Here is a 23,899-nt window from a genome sequence, read left to right as displayed (position 1 = left end):
ATTTTGTTTTTGCTCTTCTGGAACAATGGAAAAATTAGTCAAAATCTGAGCTAAAAATGCAAATTAACTTGTTTCAAGAGTTATATTGATTTAAGTGCCATTTTTGTGATAGTAGTGAACCTATTTTCCTCTGCTTTAAATTGCTAGTGGAGCTATTTCCCCCACTGACAGATTTTTCTTGTTTTGAGACAATAACAATCTCTGACTCACACCATTTCCAAAGAAAGCCACTGGCTAGACACACAGATCAAGGTTTCTCTACTGGACGCCCAGCATGGAAACACAGATTCATGCATCCATTCAGACAATTTGCTTGGGCTTTCTGGAAAGCTCCATCTCTGAGAGAGAAAGTCCCTCTCCCAAACAGTGACTGTGCTCCAAATCAACATCTGTTCAAAATCAGCACAATTTCCAAGCAAATTGGACTTTGCATCGTGAGACGCGCAGCTCACGGTGAAGTCGGGCTGTGTCATTATCATTCAGGAGGGGTCGGGGTACATATTGTGTGACAGTCTGGCCAGGGCTGTGGGCCGTCTCTGGCCGGGCTCCCTGGTGGATCCTGCTCAGCAGAGTGGAGGAACGTGATGTAAATACAGAGCCAGAGGTGCCCTCCAACACCTCAGGCTCCACTACAGCAGTCTGTTATCAGCAGTGGAGCTGCAGCAGGAGCTCCACGCCACGCTCCACAGTGAATGACAGGGGTAAAGTCCTGTTACATAATGAGAGCTGGGAGCGGTGGTGGCGCTGCAGGGGGGAATGTTCGACAGGCAAATAAATGAGGGAGGGAATCAAAGAGGGAGAGACTGAATGAGAGAATGAAGGTGAGGGACAGGCAGCGTTTGCTCTGAAATATCACCACCACAGATTTTGGCACATTGAAGAAAGGCAAATTTTTTTTAAAAACTGTTTTCCTGCTGCAGCATTTTTGGAGACAGTGTGTTTGCATTCTAATGTTACATTCCATCTGCATTGTGGGAAAAGGTTAAGTTGGCTCATTGTGCACATTAGTCATGTGACTTTAGAGGACAGGTATCCTTACCAGCCCAAGCCTTCAGCTCACACGCATCCTAGTGGGAAAACAAGCCTTTATCATGTACATGGAGAAATGGGAAACTCTCCGAGAGGACTCGTGGGCCCATAATGACATTAGCAGACACAGCAGCAATTTCATTCTTGCCTTTATAATGGAAAGTCTCATTGCGGACATACCAAACTGCTGATGCAGGCATCGACATTCATATAGTATTTTGAAGAGCCTTCACAAGTGCAACCAAAGTGTCTGCCTCCAACGTGTTTGGAAAGGAAGACAGTCCTATGGGTTTGTTCGTGTCAACCACAGCAGCCCTCGCAGCTTCTGCCTCAAATTCAGAGGATTAATCTAATATATAGAGTTTTTTGTGGCCTACCAACACTGGGGCCATTGATATTGGAGGGCGTGTTTAAATATTGACCAGCAGGATCCAAGAGTGATTCCTGGAAACACTGCGCTGATGTGTGGTGGATAAATGAAGGCAGAACCACCCTGTTTAAAGCTGTGGGGGATAAGCAGATTCCCCCATGGTTTGTAGAGCGTGTCTTTTCCAGGAAAAGACACAAGACTGATGGGATTTCCATGTTTTAAGTCACACAGAGAAAGAAAAAAGGGGATTCAGGGAAGGAGGAGAGACAGGGCATTTGTCTTTGTTTGTTTGTGCATGTTTATGAGTGTGCATTAGTCCATGTGCTTACAGATATATGTTCATATGTATCCAGTTTAGGGCTGCACAATTAAGCAAAATTGAAATTAAATCGCAGTATGGATAGCTAAAATTTTTTGATAAAGGTTAAAGCTGACTGTATGTGACAAATCATATTCTTTAGATGTAAAAGAAACATAATAGTTTGGAGCAGACCCCAGCAAAAAACACATTATCCTCATTTGCCTGATTCTTTAGCACCTCAATCGCAACATCTGTCAAATTATGTGCAACTTTTCTTTTTTTTTTTTTCTTTTTTTTTTTAAACAATATCATGCAGCCCTAAGCCAGTTGTTTTTCAACTCACATGCAGCTGGGCCCGTGTCTGTTCACGAAGCATGAGCCATGATCCAGGCAGTACATCGGAGGACATTCTGTAAAGACACAACACAATTTTTTTTTTTTTTTATTCACACAACAATGCCATCAAGCATAAATCGCTGATTGGGGTGGGCAGATGGTCGTTCCCATCAGAAGGAGCGCAATAAAAGCGTCAGATCCATTTCAGCCACTGAGTCGCTTTTCCCCTCTCCTCCTCTCCACACACACCAGCCATCATCCACTCCTCTGATGAGAGAGAGAGGGAGAAACACTCAGGCATGCTGCCGCTCTGCCATCCGAGCATGAATTCTCAAAATACGACAGGGAATTATATTGCCACTGGGCAAATGGTGGACTCTGGAGTGCCTCATCCATTAACCTCTTCAGACAGTGTCAGAATGCACATAAAACCCCGGACAGAGCTGCCCTCCATTATATCTATTTCCTCGTGTCTTGTCCACTGTGCATCTGGTGACTGCTGCTCTTGCATGTATGTTTTAAAGGTGATCAGATTGCTTGTTAAACAGTCATAATGCTCCAAACATCATTATGAAAACCCTGGCAGCATGTTCAGCCGTTGATAAAGCAATTGTGGGCTGGCAGTGAAAGTATACTAAATTGCGGGTTTGGTCTTATTCGTGAAGATGCAGGAAAAGTGGGGGTTTAATGGGTTTTGGCACCTTTGTGGTGCGCTTTGAAGACGAACTAGGCATACTTGAAAATGTCCTCAGAGTTGCTGCTGAAGCTGGCACCGAGCGGAGAGGAGTTTCAGTTTTGGCAGTGCTTCAGTCAAAACTCACCATGTGTCATATAAGGGTGCAAAAAATAGAGAAAAAAAAAAAAAAGAAAAAAAAAAGTACACATTCAAGTACACTGAAAAAAATGCCCAACTTAACAAGTTAGTGTAGCGTTCTAAATCTGTTCTTTTTGTTTTTCTCAAAATCGCTGACAAAGTGGCCAAAATCTGAGAGAAGAATGTGAAGGAACACTTTACTTTAATTAAATTACATTTTTGAGATATTAGTGATGTATCTTATCCTGCCTTGCTTCACAACCTCTCTGTTTTTTATGAGAAGCACCGATCCAAATTCCACTTGACCACGGCTGAATAAATTATTGAGGCATACTTTGACAACAAAATACCGCACACTCTAATTTCAACACACCTGATACTTGAGCATATACAGCAGCATTTATTAGACCAAGCTTTCATTAGGGAAGTATTTTGAGTGAGGTGGATTGCTTTTTTTTTAAATAAATTTTTAAATATTTGAAAATGTGGTCATAAGTGGAAGTGGAGCTTAAAGGCACAGATGGACTTGGATGAAGAAGCAGAAGAGTTACAGATGTTTACGACTCCCAGTAGCCATGTGCAGCTCACACAGGCTCAGAGTGTATCATGAAGCTGGTGTGTGATGACTTGTGTGTGTGTGTGTGCGTGTGTGCGTGTGTGTGCTTCAAGGTCAGGAAACCATGACACAGAGCGCAGTTAATGACAAAATAGCTGATGAGGCGAAGTGAAGTAAAAGCAAAAAGCACGTTACCATGGCAGCTGGACTCGTCTGACTGGAAAGGCGGGCAGTCGGCGGAGTGGTCACAACGCTTCCAGAGCGGGATACAAGCAGAAGACCCTTCACACACCAGTTCACCCAGCTCACACTGCAGCAGAGCTGGGGCGGAAAATGAGAGAATTGGAAACGCAGAAACAGAGGAAGGGTGGTAAAATGGAGAAGGTTCATGTTGTGCAGCCATGGTTGACTAACAGTTATTTAAAAGTGCACGAAAAATGAGACAAGAAATAAAAAAATCCTTATTCATCTTGTTAGCTAATATCCCATACTATATTATATTCCTCTTTAACAATAAATGCCATTATTTTTTGTGTTCTTGTTCTTTTCCATCAAAATCCCATTACATTTACTTCCTGGAAAACAGTGCAGCCGACCTTTAATGGTTACCTCATGCTGTACCAGGGTATGTACATAAAAATTTACACCACACCATCACACAACAAACCAGCAGCTCCACCTCCTTCTATCAAATATAACAACCACTCCCTCCCTGACTGACATACCATTGATTTACGCTCTTCAGTGGCTCCTTCCCATGTTATATCCTGACCAGCACATCCTCTATACTTACAGTGGTGATGGTGGTCAGGAAGGCCGAGCAAGTATCGTTAAATTAGACAACAAAATGTCATACATCGGGTTAATCATGTACCAAAGTTACAATAACACAAATGGGATAAATGCCAGGAAATCACAAAATATTACTGTGAGAAATCACTTTTAAATTTGCCTCTTTTGTTCGTGAGTGGAGTCAGAGCATGCCCATGTTTGCATGTTTTCTGAGAGGTGCATGTTAAACATTTTCATTTCCTAACATCTGAGAATTTTGACCTGTAAAAATAACAGCAAAATATATGTTATGCAAAATGAACCGTACTAGTCCGTGTTGTTTTTTTGTTTTGTTTTTTTTCTTGAGCCTAATTTTGCCATGTTTTTTTCCCCCTGCTGATTCTTGTAGCTTAGGCTTACCTTTTCAAAATACAGGAGGGTGCCCGGTGATATCCCTTGAGTATTTTCAGATATTAACCCCTTCACACCCAAAGTACCAAAACCCTAGACAAACAGCGATTTATGAGCTTTCATATAAAATACTCAAATCAAATTTAACAAATTTGACAAAATACTCATGAAGGGGGTCACGTATAATGTTTTTTTTTTTTTTTAAATTACAAATGCATTTATTAACCCTTTGCCTTGTGATATCCTTTGAGCATTCTCAGATATTAACCCCTTTGTGCCTGAAGCCCCCTGGGAAATCATGATTTTGTACGTTCCTGCTGAAGTTTCTGCATTCAGGCATACAGGGCAGAGGTGGTTTGGTGTGTGGTAAAAGCTGACTGATTAAAAGGCCAACAGGAACTAGGAGTAACACATGAATTTTATTTCATGTGTAACTATATTCTTCTTATTATATTATTTTGTAACCATTTCATCTAAGTGTAATGTGCCTTGCAATTCTACATGTTATTAAAATACTCCCTCAGAATCAGTTGTTTTTTATTCTTCTATATCTTTTGCATATTCATTGAAGACAGGCACATTCATAGTATCAATATTTTCTGAGTTACACGTCCTCAAAGTACATACGGATAGGTTCAAATGTATTTTTTTTTTCAATGCACATTGTTTTTTTCTAGCAATTTAGAGCACCCATACCTTCATTCCTGATAAAGAATGCCACATTCAGGGCTGAAAAACACATTTGAGCTCTGTTGAAAAAAACTGCAACCAAATTAATTTTACATCCATCCTAGGTGTGAAGCCAAAATCTGCTTTTTCTTCAACAGGAATTTTTTTTTCTGTAACCAACTTTGAGCACCAGTTTAATGTCTATGACACAGGGGAATAGAAACAAGCATTGGTATCCTGCGTGTGTCATATGTTTTCTGATAATTCATCAGAGAAAACTTGAAAAAGTGGCTTTTTGGGAAAACTTTCAAGGCTCTTATCACCATGTGGGACAGGTGGCTGGTTAAAACAAGTTCTGGCAGATGAAAGGTCTCATTTTTAGCAACATTCTGAGACCAGGCTCATGTTCGAGCCATGATTCCTTCTGTGTCAAATTATTTTCTAAAACAGGCAGATTTTGACTCTAAAACTGGAGATTCTATCAACTCTTGAAAGGAATTACAACCACGATACTGTGAGTTTGTACCCAGTATGTTAAGTGCTGACTCTTGAAAATCTCAGACTGACTTTGTGGCACTCAGCCACGTGTCACATGATGAGCAGTTGGGAAAACCCTGGGCATGGTTACAAAATGATTTCAAAATAATACAACAATAAGAACACAGTTACACACGAAATAAAAACCATGCACTACCCAGTTCCTCCTTGCCAGTCAGTCAGCTTTTACCACACCCCAAACCACCTCTGCCCTGTGTGCCTGTATGCAGAAACTTCAGCAGAGCCGTACAAAACCATGATTTCCCAGGGCGCTTCAGGCGTAAAGAGGTTAATATCTGAAAATGCTCAAAGGATATCAAAAGGGTAAGGGTTAATATTAATGCATTTGTAATCAAAAAACATTGTACGTGACCCCCTTCATGAGTAAAGGAAGCAAATTTGACACATCTGATTTGAGTATTTTATATGAAAGCTCATACATCCCTATTTGTCTGGGGTTTTGGTGCTTTGGTTACCCAACGGGCATCCCCCTGTATTTTGAGGAGGTAACCCTAAGCTACAAGAATCAACAGAGAAAAAAGCTTCACCCGGCAAAACCAGGCTCAACACCATGACTCCCGGACTATACACAGCAGCTAAGTAATACAGTTTGACCAAAAAAAAAAAAAAAAAAAAAAAAATCAAACATCTCTAACTCAACTTAGGAAAATCAGATGCCAGTTATCTTTCATCACCTTCATTTCCAAAATTTAACCCAGCCACACACGAAAAAAAAATGCACCCTTTCATCTGGTATTGTGTGGATAATGAGGTTACCAGGACGGTAGTTTGCTATATCCGTGTACTCAGCAGCTGGAAAATCTTTCATTTCCCAGAAGAAATTGCTCATTTTCATTGCGTATGGATTAATTCCATCACATTTTTTCAATTTTCTGGCTATGCCTCTCCTTTATAGGGGCTTCCAGATAATCTGACAACTGCCCTTTGTTAACCTCCATCCCATGTCTGTTACTTTAATACCACTGCCTGGCTACAGAGGGTCACAGGCAGTGCTTGTGGGTAATATCACGGAAAAAGTCATGTGGTTGCAAAAGACCTCTGTTCTCTTTGAGCAGGAAATGCATCAAATTAGGGAAGCAACTTGTCATGTCATTGTGACTTTATACAATAATGGCAACAGTGTTGAGAATGTTTGGAAATATTTCCCTGTGCAGAGATATTGCACATTACTCACCCCTTGCACACTGGCACATACACACATTCACACATACACACACTTACGACATCTGTACTCATCCTCTCCCTTGACGCAGTCAGGGACGCCGTCGCAACGCAAAATGGAGGGGAGGCAACGGTTGTCTGAACACTGGTACTGGTCAGGGTGACAGAGGCCCTGAGGAGGAAGGGTGCCAGGTACCGCGGTCGGACAGTACTCTTCATCGGAGTGGTCGGCACAGTCGGGCTCCCCGTCACACCGCCAGCTCAGTGGGACACACTGGAAGGAGTACAGACACTGGTACTGGTACACACCGCACGTCAGAGGCTGTGGGGTCACTGGACCTGGGGGAAACACACCAACATCACCATGGACATTGACATGAGAGACTCACACACACAGAGAACTTCACACACACACCTCCTGTCCTATTGAAGGAATAAATGAAAATTTGGTCATTTTCTATTCGCCCTCATGTCAGCTGAACCACCAGTGAAGTTTGTATCCCAACATAACAAACAGTGAATTTGCTAGTGCAGCTCTGTATCAGTCTTCTAAAGCTCATGACATCATGACATGACATGATTTATGGAAAAGGAAAAAAAACTGAAACTGCACAGTGTGTTCAGGCAGGCCACAAAGTCAAGTTCAGCTCACGGTCCCAGCCTACATCAGCTGATAGCAGCTGATCTCAAACCAGCCCACATCAGCTGATGGCTCAGCTGATTTCCCTCTATGCATTCAATTGGCAAATCTCATACAGGGAACCTGAGGCTGCTTCAGCCTGCCTACTCCTGCTGATCCCCGTGCAAGCTCTTCTGCAACCTCTGAACCTCCACCCCAGCTCCTCCTTTACATGCTGTGTCTGACTTAATCAATGTCATTGCCTCTGTCATTGAAGTTTGCCCTGTTCTGTACCCTGTGGGGTTCTGCTGCTGCTAACCCTAACCCTGCTTGAAGCCTTCCATGTAGGCTCATGGGAGGGCAGGGAGGTCCCAGAACAGAGCCACTCTGCCAAATATATTTTACTGCAGATGGCGATAAAGATTTCCTTCACTAAAATGGTCCTGACTGAAAACTATTGTAGCTATTCAATTTTATAATAGGATCTATGTTTTGTATTAAGGGGTCACAAGCCAAAATGACTGAGAATAAGACCTGCCTCTTTAAACTTCCAAAAAGAGCAAAAATGGTCATTTATAGGCTTGTTTTACCGAGATAAAGTAAAGTGATGATGACGTTTTCATTTTTGGGGCGTACTCTTCTTGTAAATCTAAACCTCTGCGTGCAGATGGTGTGAACATGGATAAGTATGCTTCCAGTCCTTGTGCAGGGTGAGGGTGGCTCTAGGTGGCTCTTGGGAAAGTAAGTCACAGGAACATTTAAGGGAAGGAGGGAAAATGAAGGGGTGGTAGTGTGGAAACAACACAATATAAATGTAATTGCTTTCCCCCCCCCATTGCGCTTTCTGCTGTCCCTCGGCGCTGACCCAGTCTCCACTGTGAATTTATGTGGGCCTACAGGCCAACAGGCTCCATTAACTCAATATGGTCTCCCCGAGGCTCTATGCAGTTTATAGAGGAGAGGACGGAAGGAACATGGATGGAGGTGGACAGGGAAAGGGGAAAAGAGAAAAAAGGAAGGAGGAAATTGGGGGAAATTGCATGATCAACAGGGACGGTGTCGGGAGGAGAGGAGGAGTGGAGAAGAACAAAACCACAATAGCAGTGGAAGGGCAACGAGAAAAGGCAAAATTTGAAAAGTCAGACTTGAAAGGCTTACCTCCGACTATACACTCTGCGGTGTAGGAGACGTCGTCCAGAGCGATGTCCGTCCACATGTCTCCCCCCACTTCTGCCTGGAAGGTCACCCTGAAAGGTGCTGTGTTCGACAGGATGACATTAGCATATGTCCACTGGTTGCCATGGTTTCCGCTGGCTGCCCACATCAGCAGACTGGTGCCGCTGGGTCCAACGGTGTAGACCTGACGAACATGAGGAGATGCAGAAGATACAGGAAAATGTTTGGCGTCATAAACGGACATTTTGCTTTGGTGTCGTTTGAATGTGTCTCATTCAACATGTTTCATCCAACTGTGATGATTTGTCAAAAGTTTAATGTTTTGTCAAGAAGAAGTACCATTTCTAATTTTCATTCTCCAAATAGAATAGAGCTTAAACACTATCATCACTTAAATCACTTCTAAAATTGCACTGTTATCATAAAGCATTTTGTGACCGTTGACTTGTATTCATCTTTAAGTGCCAATACCAAGTTTGTTATTTGTGTATATTGTTGTTATGGCTGGAAATATTTATTTTACCTTTTATTTATCTTTACCATATTTGTTGTATTACTGTTTGCCTCATTTCCTGTGTTTTATTGATTTGCCTTTCTCTTTTTATCCACACTGATTGTAAAGCAATTTGGAAATCGGCTGTGTTGAATGGATGTATTCTGCACATTAAGGCCATTATTACGAATAATTTTGCAATGCATGCTGCACGTAGTTAGGTTTTCATAACATTTTGCTTTTCATCGTTTGGAAATTAACTGCTGTGCTGGCTAACAAAACACCCTAAAGGTAAAGTTTGTACAGCGACGTGTCTGTGAGGGATTATTTCCACACAGAGGCTTCCATTTCTTGCTGTGGGTGTCAGGTGACTGACAGTAAGCAGAGTGCAGCGTATTGATATGGAAACACTCAACTCAGGCAGAACGTAATAACAATAAAACCAGAAACTTTGACAAAAGCAGTTAAGGCTTTATGTTAGTATGATGGATTATCTAGCTCAAACAATTTTCAAGTCTATGAAAACCGTGTAAAGGAATAAATGGCAGCAGTTTGGCTTTAGCAGTGTGCCAGCCATAGTCTCAGCAATACAGTTTCTTCTGAGGCGTAATACTGGAAAACAACTCAAACTGTGCTGACGGCGCAGATACCACCGGGAATAATTTAAGGAGATGGCTAACCTGGACAAATGGAAACAAACTAAACGGCATTATCTTTTAAATCACTTATGGCAACATGGCTGGTGTTGAATCACGTGTTACCTTTAGTGTGCCAATCCTGTCAGAGCCGTGCATGTAAAACCAGAAGTGCAGGTGGCACAGGCCGATGCTGGCTGGGAAAGGTCTCTTGGTTGTCACCTTGGCAACGTCACCCTCCCTCTGAATAGCAGAGTACAGATACAGGAAGCCCCCCCCACCGCCTGTGGAGATAAACGCAGTAAGTCACCATTCAGCATCAAGAGAGGATCAGACATGTTTTACATTAGCTTCTAAAGTGATATTGGTATCAGTGCATCATTATTTTTACTGTCATTCTGAACAGGATTATGGACCGGGTACACCAGACTCCTGGGATCCCGCATCACAGAGACCCGATTATTCATTATCTGGGTAGTTTGCATTTTAAGAAGAAATCTTAAATGCAAAGTTGATGCATTAAACATCACACAGGCCCAGACAAATCTTACTTGTGATGTTATGGGTAGGCAATCAGTATCACACACACGTCTAGACATACTGTTACTATATAATGGAGAGTTAGAGAGCAAATGGGAAAATAAAGACAAATATTAAAGAATTGTGTCATCACAGACATGCATATCTAAATTACTTTGACACAACTGCTCTACAGCTGTTCTGCTTTGTTATCATATGTTAAGTACATTTATATGAAAATGAGAATGAATGTGATAAGAAAATGTAGAAGCCAGTAAGGAAGAACTTTAAGGTTTGTTTAAGGTCTGCTTTTTTTTTTTTTTCCATGCAGTGTCGGAAGAGACAAGAGAAGAAAACTGTCTCCCCATTTTCATTTCTTTTAGGCGATGTTTTTCAGTCCATCTAGTTTTGTTTGTGCACACGCTGTATGCATCATTTCACTCTGTGTGAGCTTGGTGGAGGTGGGGGGGCAACATGAAGTTTGTGTCCCGCAGTCCTGTGATCTGAACCTACTGCTGATATTTGGCTGATTCTGACAAAAATGCATATTGGTTTTGGGATCGGTGTTGTATCAGTATGTTGTAGGTGGGAAGATACTAGATACTGGCTATTGGCCTCAGAAAAACATACTGGTGCATCCGTTTTCCAGAGATAACAGCATGCTCAGCAGAACCCTCACTTAACCACGCTCAACCATGTTTAGCATTATTTGAGAGCAGAAATCCTCTAGCTTTGTTCTGTTGGTTCCAATATACAAAACATTTGGATGGAAGACAGTATTTGTGTTGTTGGAAAATGCTGTAGCCTGCAGCCAAGCACTGCAGAGAGGATTCTTCAGCTCTGCTGGTCTTGGAGATGAGACACTACCCGGGCGATGCCAGAACAAAGTGGGAGTTTTCCACATGAGCTAAAGGGGATTTAGGTCCATCGCAATCCACAGTGCACACCAAGCTGTATTCCCACCCACAACACTGTATTCTTTATCTCCGGGTTTAAGTTTCTGTCTTCAGGGAATGCAAAACAGGGCATGTGCATTCATTCAAATAAATGTATATAGTCACAACAACAGCTTTTTTCCTCCAAAACACTGTGTAAGCATGTGTTGCTCATTCAGATGTTGACATCATCTGTTAAAAATGAAGTCTACTACCCACTTGAGTCCTGTGCACCTCTCACCCATGAGAGGTGCGTGTGTGTGTGTGTGTGTGTGAGTGTGCGTGTGTGTTTGTGTGTGTGTGTGTGGTGTGTGTGGCAGCGTTACGGATGGCCAGGCATATTGATCTGCTCTGTGGAGAAATCATAAGCTCGCTCTATGACACAGTGTGCTGTGTTCAGATTCATCTCTCTGATCAATAAACTGTTTGTCCCAGCCACTCAGAAGTGGGCAGGGACTTTGCAGCCCAGCAACAGCCAATAGGAGAAGGAGGATTGAGAGTTACATTATTGACCAGCAGGAGTGATTTGATAGGTGCCTGTCATTCTTAGGAAAACACTACACTGCCCTTATGTTCACGGTCAATCTGAAATTAAGCGAAATGTCAGCTGTACATCACCTCTGTCCCAAGACAAACAACCGTAAACACCCCTTAACGTTCCCAATAAGGACAAGAATGCTGAATATCCTGCTCAGAAATCCTCTCATTGCCTTGGATCTTTAATTCACCGTAGGCGATTGCATTCTGTGTGGTATTTTTCCAAACTGAAATATAATGGACTCAGGTGACTCTTTGACCTGGCTCTGTATTGTTTATTCTCCCTCTCTCCCTCTCTCTCTCTTTCCCTCTCTTTCTTTCTCTTTGTGATGAAAAATCTCTTTTCACCGGACAGCAGACCAAGGACGAACACAAGAGTTGCAGACACACACCATACAGCAATCTACAAAAGAAAACTACAAAGTTACAAAAAGATGAAGGTCTGCAATGTCCTTTGTAATTTTGGCATCCATGCAACTCATTCAGAATCCAGGATAAATTGTTAGTTAATCGCCTGTATACAAAGATTTGCATACAGGTCTAGGACTGCTCGGCTCCACGTGACTACAACCTGCTCAGTAGAGCTGAACTGACCTGGGCTGTGGTCGCTGTGGGGTCCAGTTCCTGGAGTCTCACCCGCCCGAGCTATCCTCCAATCACAGTCATCGTCAGTGTCTTGAGAAAGCTGGCAGGTCTCTTCCCATTGGTCCTCCGGCATGTTGAAGTCACAGGCACCTGGCAAGCTCACTGTGTGGCCTGAAGTGAGAGAGAGAGAGGGTCTATATCATTTGCAAGGAGAAGGTTTCCCAGTGAGGCAGCATTTTTGGGAAATATAGGACACTTTGAAATGTGTTATTACAGCAGAAAACACAGGAGTGAGGTTTTTTGATGGAGCAAAACTTTAAGGAAACACCAAGTCTACATCTGGTCATTTTGATGGCGGGCAGAAACATTCCTTACAGGCCAGTTTAGTATTACAGTTCATTACACATAAATGGACTAGACCTGATCTTGTATTACAACTGTAAATATGAGCTTCCTTCTTGGGAAAAAAAGAAAAAAAAAAAAAAAACACACTGAGATCCACTCCCTGGTCACATTTACTACTCGGAAAACTCAGGATTTTCTACTTGCCCCTTATGTCACATGATGTTATCAACATGGAAGATTTTGACAAGCATCCAGTTCATCACAGAAGTGTCGCCAGTAATAATATTTGTTAAAGGTCCACAGACAGCATAAATAAGCTTCTCTACACTTTTATACACATTTATTCAGCCCATATAACAGAGTGGCATTAACTGTAGCATTTGCTATTAGTTTGTAAATCTGTGTTGTTGTTAGCTGTGACAGGTCCACAACAATCTGAACAAATGCATGCACACTCTGAACTTGTCAAGTTATAATTCAGATCTCTCCTACATGACGTGAATGCAGCATAAGCACCAAGGTGATAAGAAGCTTTTTTGCAAATCTGACAGTGTGATTGACGGACAAACACAGGCACCAAGAAAGCAAGAGGCATGGACGGGAAATGGGCATCATTCCTGTTGGATACAATACTTGTTTTTTTTTGGCCTTTTTCTATTGTAAAGGGTGAACCTGGAACTGTCTTTAACCTGGGACTTTTGCCTTTTGTTTCCTCTTCCACTACATGGAGAGCCAACTGCAAAGGATAGGTTATGCCTCGAGCATGATCCTGATGTAGTCTTACTTTATTTTTCTCCACTGTTTTGGCTCTGCACTGCCCTCCTCTCCCAAATGCAGTGATTTTTTTCCTAGTATTTTGTTTACTGTTATAGATCAGTGTCTTTAACAGTCGAGTCAAGATTCCACTGAATCCTGTAAAACGTCAATTAAAAGCTGAGTCAGTCACATCAAAACAGTCTTAAAGCGTCTGGCCATTTAACTAACCTATTGTAACCCCGCTTGTTGACAGATTGTATCAGCCTTTGACACTTTTTACAATGTTTTTCTCCCATGAACAGGCGGCGGCTCCCCTCAGTTCTGCCTGTGGGAGACAAGCCACTGCTATGCTGGTAGAGCTGGTGTCAGGAGACTGTTTTCCTGTCACATCGTGTTCACTGCCCTGGGACAATGGCAGCACCCCAGTATTCCCAGTATGTTGCTTGTTAAAGTGTGCACACAAGAAATTCAAGGTAGATACTTTATTTTCCCCAAATACTGATCAGGACATGCACCGGTTAGTACAACTTGCAGTTTACAATGTTTTGCCTTTTGTTTTGTTTTTTCACTGGCTGCTTTGTGTTGGAGTCCTCTGATAGAGCTTGTGGAAATGTTGCTGAGTCACTGCTTAGACCGATCAAGACGACTCCTAAATGTTCCTGTAGCTCAGATTTTAGTATTACCTCCCGAGTAGGGTCTAAATCAGGTTCCAGGAACTTCACCGTGAATTGCGTTGTTGCCACTTGAAATGCTTTCAGAGCCCATGAAATAGCCTGCACAGGCACGGTGTGTTACCGATGCTGATTTTTCCATCTCTACTCACTGCAGTCTATCTCGTCAGATTCATCAGCGCAGTCGGCCTTGTTGTCACACACCAGGTGGGACTCGATGCACTGGCCACTCTGGCACACAAAGTCTGTGACTGCAGGACAACTCCCTGGAACCACAGCACCTAAAACACACACACACACACAACAACAACAGATCTGAGAGGGAACAATGTGCGGTAACACACCGGAGGAAATTATCATTCAGCGCATGAGCCATATATTGTTCTTACTGTTCCATGGGTGATCTAATCTCATTTAATTTTCTTTAAGACTGACCCATCAGACAGGAACTTATCTCCCCCTTCCATTCAAATGGATCAAAGTTTTCTTATGAACTGACATCAGAGAAAATGTTGCCATGAATAACTGCGTATATTAAAACACACAGTCCTCCTCTGCTCTGCACCAAAGGATGGGAGAAGCAGAGAAGACAGTAAACAAAAGCAGACAAAGGGATGACAGTGGAATCAAAGCCCCCTCCTCCAGCTTTGCCTTGTTTGAGACAGCAGACAACAGAGAAGAAGAAAAAGGGAACCGGTGGATCAGAGAGAGTACACAGTATACCTGTGTGTGTGTGTGTGTTTGTGTGCATGCGTGCATGTACATGTTGGTGTGTATATGTCTGTGTATGTGCATGCACACGCTTGCTTGTGTATACTTCATAGTACACAGACAAAGGTATTAAATAATGGAGCTGGCAAAGAGTAGGACTGCATGTCAAGAGATCAGCAGGGTTAGTATCATCACCGAAGAAACTGGAAATCCATTCAAGTGTGCATTTGAATATAAAGTTTAATGGAAGGCATGTGTGTTTTCATCATTCATTTTTGGACAGACATTGTGTCTGCTCGTCAGTTTTTGTATGCATGCCTGTGTGTCTGTTTTGATCTTTGTCCCAACCTCTCGGTAGGTCAGCAAATTGTGTTTTTAGTAGTTCAGCCGATACTGGTTCTCCAACTGATAGCCGATATTTTGTGCCAATATTCGGCACCTTTAAATTAAAAAATGACTAAAAACAAAATAGGCAATAAAAGAGAAAAAAAAAAAACTACCACCAAAGTAAATCTCTTTCTCATTAAATGTTTAAATTTACAAAATGGGAAACTTAAAAAAAAGAGAGAGAGACTCTGTCAATTAATATTAAAAATCTTTTTTTTTTTAAATTAGCTAGAAAATAACCTCTTTCATATGGGGAAGACATGGAGGCGCCAATGTCCAGTATTAAAAAAAAAAAGGCAGATATTGGTCTGTTTTATCTGTAATCCAATAAATCGGTCTGGGCTTGCATGTTTGTGTGTTTGTGCTGCAGAAAAGCCTGGAAAACTGTCAGTGTCCGGCCTTGTCCCACGCCGTGCTTAATGTGGAACATCTGCCTTTGAAATTACCATCTAACAACATCTGTCAGCCACTGTCATCAGTCGCACATCTAAAACATACTTGCTCCCTCTCCATCTCTTTCTCTGTTACTATATTCAATGCGCTAGTGACAGAATCAATTTCATACCCAAAGCTATCATCTGACAAGATTGTGAAACAATTTCACAGCTAAACGATATCTTTCTATTGTGAAGATTAATGAAAGTATACTAAGACGAAACAAGATCGTGCAAGAGACAGTGAGATAGAGAGAGAAAGAGAGAGAGAGAGAGAGAGAGAGAGAGAGAGAGAGAGAGAGAGAGAGAGAAAGAGAGAGTGGTTTAATCTCATTTAATCCACATTATGCAACCGTGGCCTGTGGTGATACGCAATGCTTTTGATGTTTATTCCCCAAAGATTTTCACAGGTTTGATGCACTTTCCAGGGTTTTGTTATTGGTGTCATTATTTATTCAGATGGTCTGAGAAACCCGGGATTTAGAGAAGACATGAGGCTTACAGTTTCACTTACTGATGATCAATCTTTACTCTACTTCTGACATTTTAATCTCCCATTTACAAAAACAGCATCTGCTCATGCGTTCTGTGGGCTTCAAAGAGAAGACTGAGGACATTCTAACAGCTTTTTCTGGCAAAAGTTAGTTATGAGCTGCTATGTGGAGAAAAGCTGAGTGTGGAGAAACGAGTTTGTGATGGTTTCTACAGGCATTCATATTGTTCTCTGAAGTTTCTGTGTTTAACCAAACTGAAGACACTTTTAATTAAAGAGAAAACAAGTTCGATTTTTACCGCTCCATAGAGCAAAACAACCACAATATATCTGCCAGGGTTTGACAGGATTGTTGATAAGTACTAGTAACCCAACGATTACTTGCCAGGTGCTGAGATTTCTGGTTTCCCAAAACTTGCTTTTCTTCCCGGACTCTTTTTGTGCAGCAGAAACTCCCTACCCTCTGGCTTTTCACAGACACTCTGACTCTCTCTTCACTTAGTCATGACTGTTTAACAAGGAGGGCCATTGACAGAAATGACTTTTGTGAGACATTTCAGCTGCAACGGTGAATAAGCCTCATTCTCATGCCAAATGAGCAAAGGACAAAGCAGTGATATTATTATAAAGCAAAACACTGCGAGATGTTACTTCTTCACTTGAAGTTTCGGTTATATCCCTGTTGTAATTAACTACCTTATGAGTCTCTCTTGGGAAAATGTGACTTTATTGTTTGTATATGCGGAGGAGTGGTGGAGCAGCACCAGAGACACTCAGAAGGAGACATGCTGCTTTCCATGCCAGTGAATTTCAGTTTTCAAACTAGTTGGGTAGGTGGAGTGGAACTGAAACATGTGGCGGCGTCACGCTTTAAGGATTCAGTCTATATTCTTGGGAACCGCCCGAAACGGTGCAAAATGTGTGTTGTTTTGGTTCAGATCACCTACTAGGGGCACAGTTTATGAACTCCAGGTCATCCAGGGCGGCGCCTCCGCTCACGTCCATCGAGCGGATCCCCTCGAAAATCACCTCAAAGTTCCTCAGCTTCCTCAGGGGGATCTCGGCTCGGTTCCATCTATTCCCTTGATGCCCCTTCTTGTTCCACACTTCCCACAGGTCATTCTCTGTCTGAGGGGAGGAGGAAGGTTGACACTCAGAGATCATACAGTGACATTTCACATAATGCTCCGGTTACACCGCTGCAGCTAACGTCAACAGTAATATTATTCAAGAGTGTTTCATAGTTGACTTAAAGCTACAGTGCTGTTTATTGTCAGCGGCATAAAAGCAAAAGTTTGAGTTTCATCTGAGTAAACGAGTAAAGAGCAAAAAGTTTGACTGACTCCTGGACAGACCTTTGCTGCTGAGTAACAGGGAGTGCCATCTTGGAGGAGTAATTAAAGTCTCATTAGCATAACATGGTAGTAATGAGTGTCCCTGCCTTGAGAATTGCTGTTCAGACTGAGTCAAGGCTCTGCACTCCCCCCTGACTTACAGTAATGAATTTCTCTCATGCCACATATGGAACATATTAAATGGCAGACCAATGTGTATTACTTGGTAAGTACTCTCCGCCTTTTCCCATGGTCCTGGCCAGGCACTGAATCATGACTAATAAAGCTTTGGAATAATGAATGTGACTTTGAACAGGTTCTGGCATGCGTCTGTTGCAGTTCAGCATCCCGCTGCCTGTTTTGATGTAATGTTCAGGAGTGTAAATGGGACATTTACAAAAATCCTACCCAAAATCCCTTTGATTCAAGAATACACTGAAGCTCAACTGCAAAACTAACATAGTATTAACAATGAGGGCACTACAAACTTCTGTGCAAAGTTGGTAGCTGCCTTCTATCCTCTATATTGAATTTCCACAACAAGAGAGGGGATAAACAGCATCGACAGGATCAGAATAAACTACGAGGACATGGAGACAGTATTATTATCCTCTATGCAATATTGGCACTAGAGTTTGCAGTCGTGCCTGTTGTACAGCAGCTACAGTATGTCAACAAAGACAGACACGTCACACCATATTTTTTCTGCCTCTTCTTTGCGTAATGCCGAGGTTTAAAGCAAAAGAAAAAGCATGGCATGAAGTGTAAAGCCAAAGAAAGTGCATGAAGTGTAAAGCAAAGTAAAAGGCGTGATGCATCACATGCTCCCGCCGAGACACCTGACAGCTAATTGGCGGAAAAGTGGAGAGAAGGTGATACGGATTGAGAGCACATACACACACATACACACTCATACACACACATACTTTCTGTCTCTCTCATTCGAGGTGATAGCAATGATTGTTAAAGCCCACTTTATATTCAAGTCAATTCTAAGGCGCTCTGCCTGGTTAAACCTGGGAGTGTTTAATATAGGCGAGTGTGGATTTAACTACCCATGGTCCTGAAGTTCATGAGTCCAATAACAGGACTGGTCTCATTCTCAAATAATGCATAATGGATCTCCCATCTTCTGGCCTTTTTTTTTTTTTTTTTTTTAGTGTAATACAATCACTGCAGCTCCGGCTCATCACACCATTAGCTCAGTTTTAAGGTGGTTTCATGATGTGAATCCATCTTGCCATTGTGGAACTTTCTGCTCACTGCAGCTCAACACGCAAAAGCAACATTTTGCGGGAGCTCATGACAGTTCATCAGATATTCGTCAGATATCAAAAGCTTATTGTAGCTGAAGCTGCAAAATGTGACCAAAGGGTCGACAGCAGTGGAACGAGCCTTCGCCTAATGTACTCAAAACGGAGGACAAGCAATGTCACGTTCAACTCTGCAGTTTGAAAGCCTATTAAAATGCACCCTTGGGTGAGGCATGCATACACTGTCTCCTCTGCTTTATGCCACTGGCGCCCTGGCTTGAAATAATCTTGTTACAGTGAGAGTAGAGCACAGATTAATAGGCAGTGTTACAGCACGACTTATCCAGATTTATGTCAGATGAAGTAAAGGCTCAATCCATAAACCCAGTCTTAAAGTGACTGACGAGTGTATGATACCTGCATAGCTCATATTTGATGTCTCAATGGGATATCGAACAAGGCATTTATTCGATCACTCTGAGGGTTCATTCCCTGAGCTTGCAGTCATGGCAAGGCAACCACAAATTCACTTTGTTCAAAGTGAAGAGTGGGTATGCATTTGCATAATTTCATTTTATCATTCCCGGTGACAGTCGTCAGGCCAAAAAGAACAGAGAAAGTTGTAATCACAATACAATACTTAGAAATTTTGAAATCCCTAGTGTCTTTCTATTCTGAATGTCCCACTAAGCTGAAATCCAATTTATATTCATGGCTTTTTCATTTTATGGGACAGCTGGCAGCTGTTTTGCTGTCGACTCACCTTCAATTCACAGTGCATACACTTATTTATTTTTTTTTTCCCATCCAATCCACGCATAGTAAAGTTATGTTGCTGCACTGAAAAGATGCCAGCACATTGTTTTTATTATAGAGTCACTCTGCAGGTTCACTTCAGATCAATTCAAGAACACACTCATGTGCGGCAAAGCATACCTGACATGGTAAGCCCATATACTACATTTTCCTGGCTAGAAAATTATTTCTTTGGCTGACTGGCAGATATGTGGAGACCAGATTCAAATTCAGGAATCGTACACCAGATATGACTGTAGATAATGTAAACACTGTCCAACCTTATTCAGAGGATGTAAACAAACATTTACCGCTGTACTTGGCATAAAAAACATGGCTATATTTTAATACAATATACTGCACACGCAGGGTGCAGATAACATGCTGTGGTTTGGAAGTGAATGTAGCTTGAAAAATTGGCTCCATCATCCCAGCCTGCATTATCCCTGTGATGAATATTGACTTGTGCAGTCTGAGCGTTTGCATGGCTAGTCCACAAGATGATATAATTAGACAGGTCTGTAGAGCTCCTCGTGAACTTCAGAGGCGAAAACATTAGAGAGTGGAGGTAAATACAATCCCCTCCCTCCCACTCTGTGTCTCTGCCCAGGCCCACTGAAGCCTCTTGAGTCATTACCATAAATCCCTTTGTACTTAGATCACCTTTGAAGATGGCTCACACTGCATTTACACCATGATGCTGGCAGAGCCTCACAGCGTGTGTGTGCATATGCGTGACTGGGTGTGAGCATGTGTGTGTGTGTGTGTTTGTGTTTGTGCGGCCATTCCTACCCTGAGGGGTACTTCTTCTGAGCTATAAAGGCTCTAAGTGCTGTAAGTTATGGCGCTAAACTATAATCTGTAAATGCTAATGTCTTTGAAACTCCTACACCATACATGCACTTACAAAGATTTATATGGCATGGCAACACAAATGAGTACAGCAAAGCTGAACTGAGGTGTGCAAATACACACACCTACCTCCCACTCTCTTACACACACACATATGTACTCTTGGCTCAGTGTCTAATATCATTATGTGATAACCTCTGAGCTCATCAGTGTTTGCGGGTGTGTGTGCGCTTCCAGCACCTCATCTTCATGATTACACTTGACCTCCCTAAAAGGAGAGATTTTACATTTCCTATCTATATGTGTGCTGGGGGAAATGTAAAGGAGTCTACTCACATACATCTGAGCCTGCCATTCAGGGAGTCATATAATCAATCACTTTGCCAGCAGGCTTGGCGAGAAATCTGGGCAGACTCTATCGGTTTCCGCGAGAGGTTTTTCCCTTGAGAGTCTGCACGAGTCTTTAAGGCGCAATCAATAACATAGCAGGGTGGTAGGGTATTTGAATAGTAATTAAACTTACAGCGGTATCAGCGATTATAACCCCTGAACGCACAGGTGCCAGGATGATAACATATGAGAGGCATAGTGAGTGATATTTTTTAAAGCAACCCTGCAAGGCACACAGTTCAGTTCAAGGTGCTGGTGGAGCTTTTATCCAGTCGTCAGAGTCGGATTCTCTCTTACAAGAATGCATTCTGGTGCCTTCATATGCTGTGTGCAGCACCTGACTTGGCTGCTGCAGCATGACACACTATCAGTGTCATCCTTTATCAGCATAATGATATGCTAATTTCACTAGGCAGGAGACTACCCCTTGCTGTTTGAGCAAAAATAAAAAGGCTTTGAAAAATTTACATGATAACTTGCTGACTTGTTTGGCAAATTGCATAAAATGGTCTCTGCTGTGCACACCAAGGACACAGGAGCATTCACATACGTGTTCAGCATGCACACACACAAACACACACGCCTAAGATTGAATCCATTCATATAAAACTTGTACTTGTGCTTGACCTTGGGCCATACCTTGCGAAATTAGACAAAGTTGCGAGTACACAGACCACAGGAAGAAAATCGCTGCAGAATTTCAATGGCAGAAAGCTGCAAGCAGAAGTCTTAATCCCTGAGCGTCACCCATGCATAGACAAACTAGATGGCTGAGAGCCTAACAAGCAAGAGCCTTGAGAGCTGGCAGAGCTGCTGCTGCACACTGGTGTACTATCTCAGTGTGTCCAGATGGTGGGGTGGGGCTGCTCTGGGCCGAGTCGAGACCGTGACCTCCCACCCCCCCTCTCTCTTGCCCCCACAGGAGCCCTTATAGATCAGAGACACTGGCACAGAGATTGACAGCGGCATGACTCACCTCTCCACGTCCCAAATTACCACGACCATGACAACTGGAGAGCAGCACTAATATGATGTAATTACTGTCTACATTTACATGATTTAATATAATCAGCCTTTATTTCTGACTGAGTGTAACCATGGTTACCACGTGTAATGAGAGGCAGTCAATCTGCAGCGCTCTATTTTAAAGTTGTCTAAGGTTGGCATTAGTTTGATTCATCACGGCCTATTATGACTGTGCAGAAACAAACTCAACCCATATCTTAAACAAAACACCGTCCCGTGGACTGCAGATGATTTACCTTGATCAGAAGACGGATGGTCCCTGAGGCCGTGTGGGAAATGTAGTACCAGAAGGAGAGTTTGCAGATGGCGCTTGACTCCTTCCACACAGAGCTCTTAATATGAGCTTTATCACCTCTTAGTCCTACTGGTGTAGCCGCCAGATAGACAAAATGGCCTGAAAAAAAAAAAAGGGAGAAAAAGGGTGAAAGGAGAGAAGAATAGCAGTGAAGAACAAGGAAGAGAGAGGAGTTGATAAGTATCTCTGAGTGGGCAGTTCTTGCCACAGGTGACAAATTACAGCCAAGTCACAAAAAGTGTTGCGGGGGAGTGAGGTCTCCGGGTCACAGTGTAATCTCCGTCACAGCATCACAGCCTTTTGACACAAGAGCCGGCAAAGATTTCTGAAAGTTTCTCTATCAAGGCAAACTTCTTCTGCGCAACAAGGACAAGACATGGGAACTTGGCTGAACACACAAAGGAAGGAAATCCATCTAGCATTTTATGTATTTTTTGCTTTCTGGCTCATAAAAGCATCAAATATTTACTTTGGTTAATAAAAACGCTTTCTAATTATGATATGCTTCTGAGGGAATTTCAGTGGACGTGTGCAGCTTCCTAATGTCCACTGTTTTTGGAAGACTTTGTAGATGCTGGCCATAATTTCCCCTAATGCTCATGACCTTCTGTTCTCAATATTATAAGCCAAGTGATTTCATGTGATTCAAATAAGCATCAGTGATAATTCATAGAGGATGTTAGAATATTAAGCACATGTCCTTTACAATGAGCAACTGGGGATCAACACGTCTAAACTTGTTGGCGGCATTAGCAGAAGTAATTAGTGAAAATAATCTCAAAGGAAAATAGTAGGTAACATACCATTTTCATTCTGCAAAGTGTGATCAAACGGAGGTCGAACATTGTGGACGGATCCGGTGCCTAATGTCCAATCAAAATTATCTGCCAGGGAGCTTTTCCAGCCACAGCGACCGTTCTCAAAGGAACAGGAAGTCCCGCAGTCCTTTTCGTCGGTGCCATCGCCACAGTCATCGGTGAAGTCGCAGCTCTGCTCTGAAGTGAAGCACCGGCCGTTTGCGCACGGCAGGAAGCCTGAGGGACAGGAACCTGGACATAGTACACATATACAACACACACTCATGAGCTGTCATTCAGTTGCCTTCAGATATGCTAAACAATTACATTAGGAGACAACAAATCAGTCTCCCAAGGTGAACCTGCAACTGTGTTACTGACTGGCTATATGATCTCATGTGTTCAATAATAGGTTTTCAGTGAAGGACAAGGAGGATGGAGACAGTCTCAGGGCCCGGTGCCAAGCAAGCCGGCATACATTAACACCATCTTACGCTGTAAAGGGAGACACCCGGGAGTCTCAGTTGGAGGGTGCCAAGATAATGAAGAGGGAAACACGGCTCCATTGACAGGTCAGTTATAGTGGAGTATGCATCTAAATAAAACATGATATGGAAAAGACTGTGAACACGAGTTTGTTAAAAGCAACTAAGAAGGGAGCTGCTTTGTGTGCTCCATCAAATTAAACAGAAAACACTACACCACACGGGTTCAGCATTGCTTTCAGAGCATACAAAGTCACCTCAAGTCAAAGGGAGCTCATCTGAATGAAGCATCGGGGTCTCTCTAAGTGGCATAAGACGACAAAAGGAGCACAGGGCAACTAGCCCACATCATTGTATCGTAGGGTGGCGGGGTTCGGGGGGGGGGCTGGAATCTGTTTCT

At 42.5% G+C, this 23,899-nt stretch overlaps 1 protein-coding gene across 1 annotated transcript in view; it reads right to left on the bottom strand.

Annotated features, from left to right (window-relative positions):
- The window catches only part of malrd1 (MAM and LDL receptor class A domain containing 1), a 55,229-nt gene that overhangs the window by 3,939 nt on the left and 27,391 nt on the right, over positions 1 to 23,899 (bottom strand). Inside the window, exons 19-28 of the mRNA XM_030079563.1 lie at positions 23,021 to 23,266; positions 22,159 to 22,316; positions 17,220 to 17,400; positions 14,400 to 14,528; positions 12,485 to 12,646; positions 10,026 to 10,183; positions 8,754 to 8,955; positions 7,037 to 7,315; positions 3,602 to 3,727; positions 2,044 to 2,110 (exon numbers count right to left, since the gene is read on the bottom strand). Coding sequence (XP_029935423.1) covers positions 2,044 to 2,110; positions 3,602 to 3,727; positions 7,037 to 7,315; positions 8,754 to 8,955; positions 10,026 to 10,183; positions 12,485 to 12,646; positions 14,400 to 14,528; positions 17,220 to 17,400; positions 22,159 to 22,316; positions 23,021 to 23,266 — 1,708 coding nt within the window. The remainder of the gene's footprint in view (positions 1 to 2,043; positions 2,111 to 3,601; positions 3,728 to 7,036; positions 7,316 to 8,753; positions 8,956 to 10,025; positions 10,184 to 12,484; positions 12,647 to 14,399; positions 14,529 to 17,219; positions 17,401 to 22,158; positions 22,317 to 23,020; positions 23,267 to 23,899) is intronic.

The sequence above is a fragment of the Myripristis murdjan genome, chromosome 20, assembly GCF_902150065.1.
Source record: "Myripristis murdjan chromosome 20, fMyrMur1.1, whole genome shotgun sequence".
Lineage (NCBI taxonomy): Eukaryota > Metazoa > Chordata > Actinopteri > Holocentriformes > Holocentridae > Myripristis > Myripristis murdjan.
This window is presented reverse-complemented; position numbering and strand designations above follow the sequence as displayed.